Raw genomic sequence first — 15,349 nt, forward strand, 5'->3', positions numbered from 1 at the left:
AATACTCTTGAACATCCTTTCATGTGTTTGCCTTCTGTATATCCTCTTAGGAAAAACGTTTCTTAGGAAAATGTGTGTTTGTGTCTTCTGTTCATTTCTAATTGGATCACATTTGTCTTTAATGCTGAGTTTGCAAGTTCTTTATATATTCTAGATATGCCAAGCTACTATTTTTAATCAGCTGCTATAACATTTGAGGGTGAAATGATGTTATGAAGAGTCTCTATCTCATTGAACCACATTAATACTCCTCCCTCTTTAGAAAAACCAACTATATCAATTCCAAACCATCTGTCTTCATAGAGGAACAACACTCCGTGGAAGCCAGGTTCCAACTTTCATTGAATACTTTATTTGCCGTTAATCTGCTCTGCAGCATTCTTTAAGAATTAGAGCGTTTGCAGCCAATTAAGCCGACTGTGCTCTTTTCCCCATGGGGGCCCAGTGTGCAATGGCTGCAAATAGCAGGCTCCTTGGTAGTGTATGCAACCTGTTGCCTGTACAGGCTGCCCTAAGGGACCTTGGAGACAACTCTTCCTAGTGGGCATTCATGACTGGCCTGCTGTTTCCCAATCTAGACTCCAGACAGGTATGCGCGGTGCCTTTGGAAAGCCTCAGGGCACAGTGGCCAGGGTCCACATTGGCCAGGTCATAATGTCCATCCGCACCAAGCTGCAGAACAAGGAACATGTGATTGAAGCCCTCCGCCGGGCCAAGTTCAAGTTCCCTGGCCGCCAGAAGATCCACATCTCTAAGAAGTGGGGATTTACCAAATTCAACGCGGATGAATTTGAGAACATGGTGGCAGAAAAGCGACTCATCCCAGATGGCTGTGGGGTCAAATACATCCCTAATCGTGGTCCCCTGGACAAATGGCGGGCCCTGCACTCATGAGCATCAGCGCTGTCCCCTCCTTAATCATGCTCACCAATAAATGCTATTTCCTGTCAAAAAAAAAAAAAAAAAGAATTAGAGCGCTACTCTTCATCCTTCTTTCTCTAGGGTTTCTGTTATCGGGGCCACAAAAGCATCTGAGATAATGATTACCTGACAACATCTGTTTGTTTTTAATTTTTTCCCCACTTGTGTGTTTTTATTAGAGAAGCAAAAGGGTTTTCCTCTGCTCATTTGTTTCTCTGCTTCCCCACAACTTTAGCTTTCCCCTGCTATGGCTACAGCACATGCTTTTACATACCTGTGAAGCTTGGTTCCTCTGATTAACTGATTCTGCTTTGGTGTCCACATTCCAAATTTCAGGAAGAGAGATGGGATTACTGCATATTGAAGTCAGTTGTGCACTTCTGGTGCGGTGTGGCCTGGAGAAGTGATAGCAAGTGATAAGTGGCTATCCTTCTGGGGATGTGACCTATGAGGTTCTCTGAGGAGGTCTGAGCAGAAAATCGCTGTCATTTCTATTACAAGGACCACAGGGAACAGAATCACAGAGGTTAAGTTGTTCCCACAGTCACATAGCTCCAGTGGTACAGGAAATATATAAACCCTAAGCCTACCAAGTTCCAAAAATTATACGGTATCGACTATGCCAATCACCCCACCAACATGGTTCCTTCCCTTGAAAACCTGGGTCTCTTGGTGAGATCAACAAGTATCTACAATACAATTACAATACACATACAATCTGACAGAAAAATATACCTGGAGAAAACCAAAGAGAGAGTTCTAGTAAATGAAATACAATTCACAATTAAAAGAATAACAGCATTCTTCTCTTTTTAAAAAGTTTGGCGTTAGTTTAAATTTATGCTTATATTATTAGCCTCATTATATGAATACATTAGTGTGTTTACATGTCCTTGAGTGAAACAGTTCAGTAACATAAAAAGTTAATTCCAAAAAGTGTCAGAAAAAACCAGAATGCCACAAACATCTTTAAACAAGATACATGGTTTTATTCAAGATACTTTAATTTTAATCAACATTAACTGACTTTCTAATGCTAGATCAATGTTATATTCTTGCAATCAAGTCAATGGGATAACTAAATAGTATCTTTATAAACACAAAGTTGGATCTGGCCGACTAAAATTTTTACTTAGGATTTTTCTTCTATGTTCATGAATGAGATTTGTTTACAATTTTCCTTTTTAAAACTAATCTTGTCAACTTTTGATATCAAGGTTAATGACAGCTGCTATATCAATAATATATGGTTGTAACTTTTACTTGACTATGATAGAGCTTGACTCTTAAATTCACCCAGCTGGGGACTTTCTTTCAGAGAAGTATTTAAAATATAGACTAACTTTTAAAATCGATTATAGACTATTTAGATTTTCTATTTCTTTGAGTCAGTTTTTTTTTCTTCCAGTTTTATTGAGATATAACTGATGAACAGTACTGTGTAAATTTAAGGTGTAAAACATAATGATTTGACTCACATACAGCATGGAGTAATTATCACAATAATTTCAGTGAATATCTTATATAGTTCAGTGATCTTATATAAGTTCAGTGATCATCTTATACAGATACAAAAGAAATTAAATATTTTTCTTGTGATGAGAACTCAGGATTTCCTGTCTTTCATATATCTCATACAATAGTGTTAATTATATCATGTTTTGCACTGTTGTTGTTGTTCAGTCGCTAAGTCATGTCAAACACTTTGAGATACATCCCTAGTACTTATCCTAGGGCTGGAAATTTGTATTAATACCTTTTGACTATCTTCATCCAATTCCCCTCTCCTCTACCCCTGCCTCTGGAAACCACAAATCTGATCTCTTTTTCTATAAGTTTGTTTTGAAGTACAACTGACTTGTAATACTGTTCAGTTCAGTTCAGTTCAGTCGCTTAGTCGTGTCCGACTCTGCGACCCCATGAATCGCAGCATGCTAGGCCTCCACAATGTACTGATTTGATATTTCTATAAATTTCCAAATGATCACATCTAGTTACAATCTGTCACCAAAGATGTTACATAGTTATTGACTATATTCACGCTGAACTATGTTGATTATATTCATACCCACGACTCATTTATTTTGCAATTGAAAGTTTGTAACGATTCAATTTTTTAAATAACAACTTTGCAGATATAATTCACATATGTTAAATTTATGCCTAAGTATTTTGGTCTTTTTTATAGAAACTTGTTCATCAGAATTTTCCACTTTATAGTCATAAAGCTATTTAAAAGTCTTGAATTAGTCAGTATTCAACCAGAGAAACAGAACCAGTAGGAGACATATATTGAAATTTATTGCAAGAATTGATTTATATGATTGTGAAGGCCAGAAGGCTGGACTAAAACCCTAAATCATAGGGTAGACCTTAAGGAAAAGCAGCCTGAAAAACTCAGGCATGAGCGGAAGCTGCTTTCTAGGGTGTGGTTTCTTCTTCTCCCTCAGGGAAGCCTCAGTTCTGCTCTTAACGGCCTTTCAACTTGTTGAATCCAACCCACACAGACTATGTAGGATAATCTATTAAAGTCAACTGGTCATGAACTTTAAAACACTCTATAAAAATACCTTCATAGCAAAATAAAGGTTAGAATTTGATTAAATAACAATGGTAGCCTAGTCAGTTGACACATAAAACTGACCATCATAAGCCTCTTATTTTTACTTACTTATTTTTGGCTGCAATGGGTCTTTGCCTCGAGTGGGTTTTCTCTAGTTGCGGCAAGCAGGGGCTACTTTTCGTTGTGGTGCACAGGCTTTCCATTGCAGTGGCCTCTCTTGCAGAGCACAGGCTCTAGGAGCAAGTGCTTCAGTAACTTCAGAATGCAGGCTCAGTTGTTGTGGCTCCCAGGCTCCAGAGGATGGGCTCAGCCATGGGCTCCAGAGCATGGGCTCAGTAGCCTATAGGCTTAGTTTCTCTGCAGCTGGCCTGTGGAATCTTCCCCAGACCAGGGATTGAACTGGTGTCCCCTGCATTGACAGGTGGATTCTTTTTTTTAATTTTAATTGGAGGCTAATTACTTTACAATATTGTAGTGGTTTCTGCAATACATTGACATGAATCAGCCATGGGTGTACATGTGTTCCCCATCCTAAACCCCCCTCCCACCTCCCTCCACATCCCATCCCTCAGGGTCATCCCAGTGCACCAGCCCTGAGAACCCTGTCTCATGCATCAAACCTGGACTGGCGATGTTTCACATATGATAATATACATGTTTCAATGCCATTCTCTTAAATCATCCCCCCCTCGCCTTCTCCCACAGAGTCCAAAAGACTGTTCTATACATCTGTGTCTCTTTTGCTGTCTTGCATATAGGGTATCATTACCATCTTTCTAAATTCCATATATATGCATTAATGTACTATATTGGTATTTTTCTTTCTGACTTACTCTGTATAATAGGCTCCAATTTCACCCACCTCATTAGAACTGATTCAAATGCATTCTTTTTAATGGCTGAGTAATATTCCACTGTGTTTATGTAGCACAGCTTTCTTATCCATTTGTCTGCCAATGGACATGTAGGTCGCTTCCATGTCCTGGCTATTGTAAACAGTGCTGTGATGAACATTATGGTACATGTGTCTCTTTCAGTTCTGGTTTCTGTGTATGCCGAGGAGTGGGATGGCTGGATCATATGGCAGTTCTATTTCCAGTTTTTTAAGGAATCTCCACACTGTTCTCCATAGTGGCTGTACTAGTTTGCATTCCTATCAACAGTGTAGGAGGGTTCCCTTTTCTCCACACCCTCTCCAGCATTTATTGTTTGTAGACTTTTTGATAGCAGCCATTCTGAGTGGCGTGAGATGGTACCTCATTGTGGTTTTGATTTGCATTTCTCTGATAATGAGTGATGTTGAGCATCTTTTCACGTGTTTGTTAGCCATCTGAATGTCTTCTTTGGAGAAATGTCTGTTTAGTTCTTTGGCCCATTTTTTGATTGGGTCATTTATTTTTCTGGAATTGAGCTGCAGGAGCTGCTTGTATATTTTTGAGATTAATTCTTTGTCAGTTGCTTCGTTTGCTATTATTTTCTCCCATTCTGAAGGATGTCTTTACACCTTGCTTATAGTTTCATTCGTTGTGCAAAAGCTTTTCAGTTTAATTAGGTCCCGTTTGTTTATTTTTGCTTTTATTTCCATTACTCTAGGAGGTGGGTCATAGAGGATCCTGCTGTGATTTATGTCAGAGTGTTTTGCCAATGTTTTCCTCTAGGAGTTTTAGTTTCTGGTCTTACATTTAGATCTTTAATCCATTTTGAGTGTATTTTTGTGTATGGTGTTAGAAAGTGTTCCAGTTTCATTCTTTTACAAGTGGTTGACCAGTTTTCCCAGCACCACTTGTTAAAAGAGATTGTCTTTCCTCCATTGTGTATTCTTGCCTCCTTTGTCAAAGATAAGGTGTCCATAGGTGTGTGGATTTATCTTTGGGCTTTCTATTTTGTTCCATTGATCTATATTTTTGTCTTTGTGCCAGTACCATACTGTCTTGATGACTGCAGCTTTCTAGTAGAGTCTGTAGTCAGGCAAGTTGATTGCTCCAGTTCCATTCTTCTTTCTCAAGGTTGCTTTGGCTATTCGAGGTTTTTGTATTTCCATACAAATTGTGAAATTGTTTGTTCTAGTTCTGTGAAAAATACTGTTGGTTGCTTGATAGGGATTGCATTGAATCTATAGATTACTTTGGGTAGTGTACTCATTTTCACTATATTGATTCTTCCAATCCATGAACATGGTATATTTCTCCATCTATTTGTGTCACCTTTGATTTCTTTCATCAGTGTTTTATAGTTTTCTATATATAGAGAAAACTATAAGAAACTTTTGTTTCTTTCGGTAGATTTATTCCTAAGTATTTTATTCTTTTCATTCCAATGGTGAATGGAATTGTTTCCTTAATTTCTGTTTTCTCATTGATAGAGTATAGGAATGCAAGGGATTTCTGTGTGTTAATTTTATATCCTGGCAGGTGGATTCTTAATCCACTGCACTACCAGGTAAGTCCCCAAGCTTCTTAACTTTAAAAAAAATCTGTAGATTTTGTCATTAATAATTTCCTTTTTACTTCTAATATTATTTATGCTTTTCTCTTTGTATAATGATTTATCTTGTCTGATTTTTTCCTAATGTATCAGTCTTTCAAAGAACCAACTTTTGGCTTTTTGACTCCAATATGTTTACTTTCCACTCCATCAGTTTTTGCTCTTTATGACACAGTTCCTGAGTAGGTAGAAACTGGTTTTGGTTACAGGAATACTACCAGCAAAAGGCTGCACTTTATCGGCTTGGGCTGTTGTATTTTTCCTTTAACCCTCTGTCGACCATGAATTTGGACTGCACACCTATGTGAAAACAATAAAAAAAGTATATACAGAAAAAAAGCCTAATGGCATACACACTTACCAGGGGTCATCTGTGGGTATTAGGATTGGGAGTGATGTTCTTCCTCATTCTTTATTAGTATGTAATACTAATAACTAAAGTATATACTACTACTAACTAAATACAATGCAATACTTTTGATTGATCTTAGATCTGAGGGGGAAAAGCCTAATGGGCACTTTGGGTGAAATTTTAGTATGAAATACATGTTAGGCAATAATATTCTTCTGTTAAATTTGTTATAGTAATGATATTGTGGTTATATAGAAGAGTGTCTTTATTCTTGAAGTACCAAGGGGTGAAGTGTCATGTTGCGTATTTCAAATGGTTCCGGAAAAACTGTTTTACAAAGCATTTATGGCAAAATGTCAACAATAGTCAATCTAGATAAAGGGTATATGTATGTTTGCTGTAGTCTTTGAAATTTTCTGTAGGTTTAAGAAATATAAAAATAAACACCTGGGGGGGAAATTACATACTTCCATTATAAAATAGCTGGAAAATCAAAAAGGCCCCTAAGACAACCAGTCACTGAGTAAGACGCTTTCTACATAGATGGGTCTCATCCTTTTGTCTAAAGGGATCTGCTCCATGGTAGTGACAATGGCTTACCTCAGGCTGCTGCATTTAGAGTGGCTGTAGATTACCACTGTCCCCACAGTTGGTAGGCATAACCCAGCACTCACTCACTTGTTCTCTGGGATAATTAGAAGATGATGTTTTGAATATCAAGTTATAAAATGAGCTCTTTGAGAAGCTTTTTCTACTGAAGAATGAAATTGAGCACAAGACCACTTTCTACAGAACATAAGCTCAAAATAGGCAACAGTACTGATATCATGATGACGGCTAATATATTTATTTCCATTTGCATTTTCCTACCATTAAGTTCCAAGTCTCTGAAAAGATTTTTTCCTTAAAAGAGGTTTAATATTATATAGAAAAGAAATAGGGATGATATTTCTTCATTTATGAGCTCTGATTTTTAAGTTCAGTTCAGTTCAGTCTCTCAGTCATGTCTCTTTGCGACCCCATGGACTGCAGCACTCCAGGCTTCCCTGTCCATTACCAACTCCCGGAGATTGCTCAAACTCATGTCCATGGAGTCAGTGATGCCATCCAGCCATCTCATCCTCTGTCGTCCCCTTCTCTTCCTGCCCTCAATCTTTCCCAACATCAGGGTCTTTTCCAATGAGTCAGTTCTTCACATCAGGTGGCCAAAGTACTGGAGCTTCAGCTTCAGCATCGGTCCTTCCAATGAATATTCAGGATTTGTAAGTTAAACTAGGTCAATACAAAAACTTTCCTTCAACCAAACAAATGTAGACCAACCTTTTACAGGGACTTCCCTGGCTGACCAGTGGTTAAGTCTCAACACTTTCACTGCAGCGGGCACAGGATTAAACCCTGGTTTGGCAACTAAGATCCTGCATGCCGTGCAGCATCACCCAAAAAACAAAGAAAAAAGAAAAAACTTTTTGCGAACTCTTGGTATCATCAGGTTCCTATGGATTTTAAATATAAAACTATAACACTCAAGTATATAATATCCTTAAGAATTATACACTGTGATAAGCAAGTTGGAGAAGTAAAAACAAAATACCTATCTATAAGCATGCTTCCAAAGTAATATAAAAATTTTTTTACTTCAGGATCTTGAAACCAACATTAATTCATAATTAATTCAGAATCAAACTTAATGACAAAGTAAGATTAACTAGCCAACAACATAGTAACAATAGCTGATAAGTATATAAAACACTACAATGTGCCAGGTAAGTGCTTTTACCTCATTTAATTCTCTTAGCAACCCTTAAATTACATATTATTAATATACCCATTTTACAGGTGAATGGACAAAGGCTACGACTTGCCCAAGGCTTTTTAGCTGGTAGGTATTACAGTGAGCCTTTGAACTCAGGTAGTCTGTATGGCTTTGAAATCTGTGCTCCTAACCTGTGTTACAATGCCTCTCAATACCAGCTCCTAAATAAAAAATCAGAAATGCTCTTTCCCAATCTTAATCATGAGACAAGGAATATCCTTTGGCCACTATACATCTGAAATTTCAACATATTTTGTCCCTTCCAACCTAAAACTACCTTCAATTTTGAATCACTTGATTTTATTACTATCCTCCTACCCCAGAGTACCCCTGTACTGTCCCTCATAAAGTGGCTCATTTGTATTAAGCTCTGCTTAGAATACTAACCAAAAACATGTATGAACTACTTAATTTAATCTTGTTTGTTCAAAACAAAAGAGGAGTTAAACACTTTCTCACTCTTTAATTACTCTCTTATCAAGGCTTCAAAGATTTGCTCAATAAAGCACTGCTGATGCTGACAACCAGAGTAGTTTACCAGGAACATATGCTGAGCTTCAATATTATCAAAATAGTACCTTCAATACCTCTGTGTGTTTAATGTGTAACAGGATGAGGGTGAAGGAGGGGCTTGTGTAATTCAATGAAGCTATGAGCCATGCTGTACAGGGCTACCCAAGATGGACAGGTGATAGTGAAAAGTTCTGACAAAATATGGTCCACTGGAGGAGGAAATGGCAGTATTCTTGCCACAAGAACCTCATGGACAGTATGAAAAGACAAAAAGATGTGACACCAGAAGATAAGCTCCCCAGGTCAGAAGGTGTCCAAAGAAGCTGAAGTTGACCAGTTGTATGAAAACCTACAAGACCTTCTAGAACTAACACCAAAAATATATGTCCTTTTCATCATAGGGGAGAGGAATGCAAAAGTAGGAAATCAAGAGATACCCGGAGTAACAGGCAAGTTTGGCCTTGGAGTACAAAATGAAGCACAGCAAAGGCTAACAGAGTTTTGTCAAGAGAACACGCTGGTCATAGCAAACACTCTTTTCCAACAACCCAAGAGACAACTCTACACAGATATCACCAGATGGTCAATACTGAAATTAGGTGGCTCAGATGGTAAAGAATCTGTCAGCAATGTGGGAGACCTGGGCTAAACTCCCTGGGTTGGCAAGATCCCCTGGAGAAGAAAATGGCAACCCACTCTGGCCTGGAGAATTCCATGGACAGAGAAGCTTGGTGGGCTATACAGTCCATGGGGTTGCAAACAGTCAGACATGACTGAGCGACTAACACTTTCACTTTCTTTCATATTCTGTGCAGCCAAAGATGGAGAAGCTCTACACAGTCAGCAAAAACAAGACCTGGAGCTGACTATGGCTCAGATCGTGAGCGCCTCACTGCAAAATTCAGGCTCAAATTGAAGAAAGTAGGGGAAACCATTAGGTTATTCAGGTATGACCTAAATCAAATCCCTTATGATTTATACAGTGGAGGTGATGAACAGATTCAAGGGATTCGATTTGGTAAACAGACTGCCTGAAGTACTATGGATGGGGGTTTGTAACACTGTTACAAATGAGCTTCCCTGGTGGCTCAGACAGTAAAGCATCTGCCTACAATGTGGGAGACCGGGTTTCAATCCCTGGGTCGGGAAGATCTCCTGGAGAAGGAAATGGCAACCCACTCCAGTATTCTTGCCTGGAAAATCCCATGGATGGAGGAACCTGGTAGGCTACAGTTCATGGGGTCGCAGAGTCAGGAGTGACTTAGCGACTGAACAACAACAAAAACAAGATGGGGGTAGTGAAAATTATGGTAATAAACATAAAATATATTTTCTAGAAACACTTCCATTTCATGGAAATACAATGTGAAGACCGTATTAAGCTAAACATGAAAATTAAGTTTTATTTTTAAAAAAACAGGCAATACAAACAGATAAAAGTAATATATGAAGAAATTTCCAAAACAAAGGTCTCATCTACAAAATTATTTACATGTTTAGGGCCCATATGAAAAAAAATATGGTCCCCTGGGTCCAGTATAGACATAAGAGCAATCTATAGTAACACACTTTGGAAGAGGACTTTCGTAGCACTTGCCAATATGTGATATTTACCAAACAAGGAACACTCTAGAAGGTGCTTCAATGCTCAGAGGTTTTAAGACCTTGGCTTTGATGATTTTGAAGGTAAGAAACAAAATCAATCCAGCTTCCAATGGGACATGACAGTGGCCTCCAGTCAGTGGCCATGGTCGTGCTTCTGAATGGCCCTCCATTTGGGGGCAGAGCAATCTGCAGAGATGATAGTTTTTACAGATGCCCCACTACTTACACCAATATAGTTACTGGATTATCTTATAAAGACAAACAGCATTCTTTAAACTCTTTCAAAAATACTTAAAGAGTTTCCTACAGATTTTTTTAAAGGTCTAGATTCACCAAAGATCCATTACTCTCCTAAGTTCTAAATTTACCTCCTTACTCTATTCCTGCTTAAAAGCAAAAGCTGACAGTTTCTGATTTGTAGAAAGATCTAAAGGTTTTTGCTTTTTAGGTAAATTCAAATTCTTCATTTTTTCTTCCTGGTTTTCAGTTTCCTGACTTTCATCGACCACACGTTTTCGCTTCTTTTCTTCAGCTCCATCACTTGCAGTTCCTCCTTTGGCCTTGGCAGCCCATGCCTTTGTAAAAATATTAGAAGAGAAAAGATTTTTAGGAAATAGCAAATTAATAGGAAGGAAATGATTTCTTTACTTTTACAGGAAACATTATGCCATAAAGCAGCATAATTAGCACTTGAATTGTGAAGCTAATCATTAAGGGTTCTCATTTAAAAAAAAAAATAAATTGCTTATTATTTAATTGCAGGGTACATTTAAAAATTTACATTCTAACTATAATATTTCAATCTAAACTCTGCTTGTATTTAACCATATTAAGAGCAAAACACTGTAACTACAGGTACTGTTTAAAAAAGAAACCTTTCATTTTGAGATTAGAGATAGAGATTCCATGCAGTTGAGGAAGTAATACAGAAAGCCCCCGTGTCCCCTTTACTCAGTTTCCCTCAATGGTTGCATCCTGCAAAACTATACTGTACTATTACAGCTAGGATATTGACATCGATAAAACCTTTTTATTTCAACTCATTTGTGTGTGTATGTGTGTAATTCTACTGTAGGCTGTGTATTTACCACCACATTCAGGATATAGAACAGTTCCACAAGCATGAGTATCCCTCATGCTGCCCTGCCCTATTCCTCTCCCAGGCCCCATCCCCTGGCAATCAGTACTCTGATCTTCACCCCATCACTTTGTCATGTCACAAATATTACATACGGTATACGTTCTTTTGGGATTGGTTTCTATTCAGTAAGCGAGAACCTAACAGGGTTCACTCATTTATTTCTTAAACCTCTTTTAATCTCTAACAGTTCCTCCTCCTCCTACTTTATTTTCCTTCCCAGTCATTATTATTGAAAAGGGTACATGTGACCTGTAGAATTTTTCACATTAACAGACTGGATTTAAGAAATGTTTAAGGTTTACACTAAAAATACTGATTACATTTTAAGTATTCAAAAACACGACCACAAGTTTTGCCACGTCTCTTCCTCTTTTCCTGCATAAGCTGACAGTTTCAGCTTATGGTCTTATTCATTCAGATGCCATTTTATTTAATACTTTAGAATTTTTATCCTTTTATAAATGCTCACAAAAAATGAGAAACACAAAGATGCTAATGAGATTCTAAAGAAGGTGAGAGGTGGTTAGACTAGTTTCTAGTTTCGTCATTTTGCAATACATTTATTTTGTAAAACCAGTTTATCAAGGTAAAATATCTATGTCACAAGGTACCCATTGCTGCACCCTTGTCATCCCTGGGGAAGGTAAGTCTGAGATTTGATACAACATACACATTCCTTCCCCTTGTAAAAGAAAGCCGCTCCTAGCCTTTTTCTACATGGCAGAGAATGACCTAAGAAGCGATAGGTACAAGTCACCTGTCCTAATTTCCACATGAAAGGCTAGAACAGAACACGGATTGTTTCCTCACAAAGCAGTATTCTCATTTAGTGTTCAATGTGTAAGTAAATAGTATTTTAAGAAATTCTGCTTACAAGGACTCTAAAGCAGTTGTCCAAAAATGTGAATTAATTTCAGTTTTCCTTACTAATTTTATTTGATTCTGACTTAAAAGCAATGTACTTTTTCTTGGGCTATTCCCCTAACTTACAATATGCAGAAACTTATACAGATGTAGGTAGTATATCTGCCAAAAAATTAACCATCAACACTAAATAATTATTATATAGATCTAGATGTCAAAACTGACATTTTGTTTGTTGCATCTCCTCTCCACCAAGAGGCTGAGTGTATCCAATTTTAAAACACAGAAAAAAAGCATTTTCTATAAGAATTTTTAAAAGCCAGGAATTCACCAAAGTCTCAATCTCGGTACAATTATTCTTACCTTCCTTTCTTCAGTTGACAGTACTTTAAATCGAACCATTCCTTCTTTTATTATGTCTGCTTCATCTGAAAAGTCAGGATTGTCAGACAAAATATGACTTCTGTTTTCTTCCAGCCACATCTGGAACCCGGTCTTAGGCCTAAAATAGCAATTATGCAAAAAAAATTTTATACTTAAGACAGTTCTGGAGTATTTTATGATTTTTCAGGTAAGTAATTAACCATTAGTCTTTGCATACCTATATATAATGTAAGACAGACACAATTAATTATACTTGTTAATATTCATAATTACATATTACTTAAAACTGCCTAGAGACTACAGGAATAATGAGTTGAAAGAAATCCTTTGTAAGATCAATTCAAAGGGATTACTCACATTTATATTTTCCAAGCACAGCACCTGTGAACTCTTTAATGAATATTGACATGCTCAAGGTCTCCAATCTTCCTTAGCCCCTCTAGTCCAATAAAACCCTCCCATGAATTCTTGGTAGCCTTTCTCCATTCCCTAAACCAGCTATTTGAAATCTTCATGATTTCTCTCAAGCTCCTTTCTCCTGCTAGCACAGCTGACCTGGGAGCCTAGGTCAGTTCTTCTACCATTATGTAAAGCATGGACACAGCATAAATGCCAATGTTACCAGATTTCAGTTCTGACACAAACTGTTTTTTAGGTCACACCTGAAGATTTAATGCAAATATTTAACATTTACTGATCACTTTTCTTCTGTATAGGCTGTTGAAAGTATAAAAAATTTAATCTTCTTAAATAAAAATTTCACTGTTTAATAGCTAAATTAAATTTAGGACAAAATAAAAAAAAAATAAAAACTACAGCTACCCCCTCAAATTAAATTGGTTAATACAAGATGTAAGAGTTGGACTATAAAGAAAGCTGAGCGCCAAAGAATTGATGCTTTTCAACTGTGGTGTTGGAGAGGACTCTTGAGAGTCCCCTGGACTGTAAGGAGATCCAACCAGTCAATCTTAAAGGAAATCAGCCCTGAATATTCATTGGAAGGACTGATGCTGAAGCTGAAGCTCCAATATTTTGGCCACCTGATGCAAAGAACTGACTCATTTGTAAAGACCCAGATGCTGAGAAAGACTGAAGGCAGGAGAAGGGGACGACAGAGGAGGAGATGGTTGATGGCATCACCGACTCAATGGACATGAGTTTGAGTAAACTCTGGGAGTTGGCGATGGAGAGGGAGGCCTGGAGTGCTGCAGTCCATGGGGCTGCAAAGAGTTGGACATGACTGAGCAACTGAACGTGAGATACTGGTTACATGAGATACATAAAGTTAAAAATGAAATGGTGACACTTTTCTGGTGGTCCAGTGGTTAAGAATCCTATCAGTACAGGGGATTCAGATTCAATCCCTGCTCAGGGAAGATTCCACATGCTGCTGGACAACTGCAACTACTGAGCCCACCCACACACAGCAACCGCTACAGGCCACACGCTCTAGAGCCCACTGCAACAAGAGAAGCCACTGCAACGAGAAGCCCGTGCACCACAACAAAGACCCAGTGCAGCCAAAAAGAAATAAATTTTAAGAAATGAAATGGTGACTTTTTCAGTATAGCTGATGTATTTCAAATAAGTCTAGCATACAAGAGATCAAGAAATCTGGTAACATAATGAGTTGGTGGACAAACAGGGACTCTTGTATTGCTGGGGGATACAAACATCCATGCAGAGCAATTTTGCAGTATCTTTCAAAATTAAGTGTACATTAGCTTGAACCATACAGGAATCCATCTTACAGCTATATGTACATAATATTCATATAAAATTATTAATTGTACTACTATTTGTACCAGCAAAAGACCAGCAATGACTTTTTGTCCACTTTCAGAGAACTAAATAAATTATGGTACAGCCATGCAATGAATGTAAAAAGATTAAAGAAACTCTTCATGTAGTAAAAAGGAATGATCTGCAAAACCTGCTCTTAAGTGAAATAAATAAGGCACAAAACAATGTGCATATTATCATTTCTGTAAACCAAAAAAAATGCATAGAATAATTTAAGAAGGCTATAGGAGAAATTGTGCAGTGAGTATTTGTGCACAGGGAACTGAGTGGATAGAAAAAAGATTTACTCTTCACCACACATCTTTTTGTATCTTTGACTGTGTTTCTCCCATGTAACTATATTATTTAAAAACAAACAAATGAAAAAATGAACTAATTAAAAAATATAGTATCTCAGTAAAATGTGTTCACAATTTAAAACATAGATAGTTTATCAAAGCATACTTTAATAAGTAATGTAAATAGATACTAATCAATATTTGTGGCTTCCCTAAAATTACATGATTTCAGAATGCCCACTACCTGTGCCAATGTATTATTTATATTAATGAGTAACAGAGTCACACAATTTTGTATTGCTACTTCTATGTGCCTTTTATTGGAATACTGCATCTTGAGAATACTAAATTCCTCTACGTACTGACCTTTGGTTTTCAGTGTTTTGAGGACACACAGCTGGGGTTTCAGATGATGAATTTTTAGGATTTTCTTCTTTTACTTCCTCAGTCCTGTCAGCTTGGGAAGTTCTTTTCTGGAAAAAGGATGCTGCAGATGCCTGTGAAAACAAACGTGAATACTGCAACAAAATCTAGCATGATTCTGTATTTTATGAGCAAATTTGGAAAAAGGTGGAAAAATACCTATTTTTATTTAGAATTCTTACACTAACATGTAAGTCCTAAGGTT

At 37.4% G+C, this 15,349-nt stretch overlaps 1 protein-coding gene and 1 non-coding gene across 2 annotated transcripts in view; one reads left to right on the forward strand and one right to left on the reverse strand.

Moving 5' to 3' along the window:
* The first annotated feature begins 398 nt into the window (after window positions 1–398).
* LOC138444466 (small nucleolar RNA SNORA70) lies at window positions 399–533 on the forward strand. Its single transcript, XR_011258491.1, has one exon. It is a non-coding gene; the product is annotated as a small nucleolar RNA SNORA70 (small nucleolar RNA).
* Window positions 534–10,023: 9,490 nt separating this feature from the next.
* WDHD1 (WD repeat and HMG-box DNA binding protein 1) overlaps window positions 10,024–15,349 on the reverse strand; it is a 51,265-nt gene continuing 45,939 nt past the window's right edge. The window contains exons 24-26 of the mRNA XM_069596669.1: window positions 15,088–15,218; window positions 12,620–12,758; window positions 10,024–10,826 (exon numbers count right to left, since the gene is read on the reverse strand). Coding sequence (XP_069452770.1) covers window positions 10,629–10,826; window positions 12,620–12,758; window positions 15,088–15,218 — 468 coding nt within the window. The 3' untranslated portion in view covers window positions 10,024–10,628. The remainder of the gene's footprint in view (window positions 10,827–12,619; window positions 12,759–15,087; window positions 15,219–15,349) is intronic.

The sequence above is a fragment of the Ovis canadensis genome, chromosome 7 (assembly GCF_042477335.2).
Source record: "Ovis canadensis isolate MfBH-ARS-UI-01 breed Bighorn chromosome 7, ARS-UI_OviCan_v2, whole genome shotgun sequence".
NCBI lineage: Eukaryota > Metazoa > Chordata > Mammalia > Artiodactyla > Bovidae > Ovis > Ovis canadensis.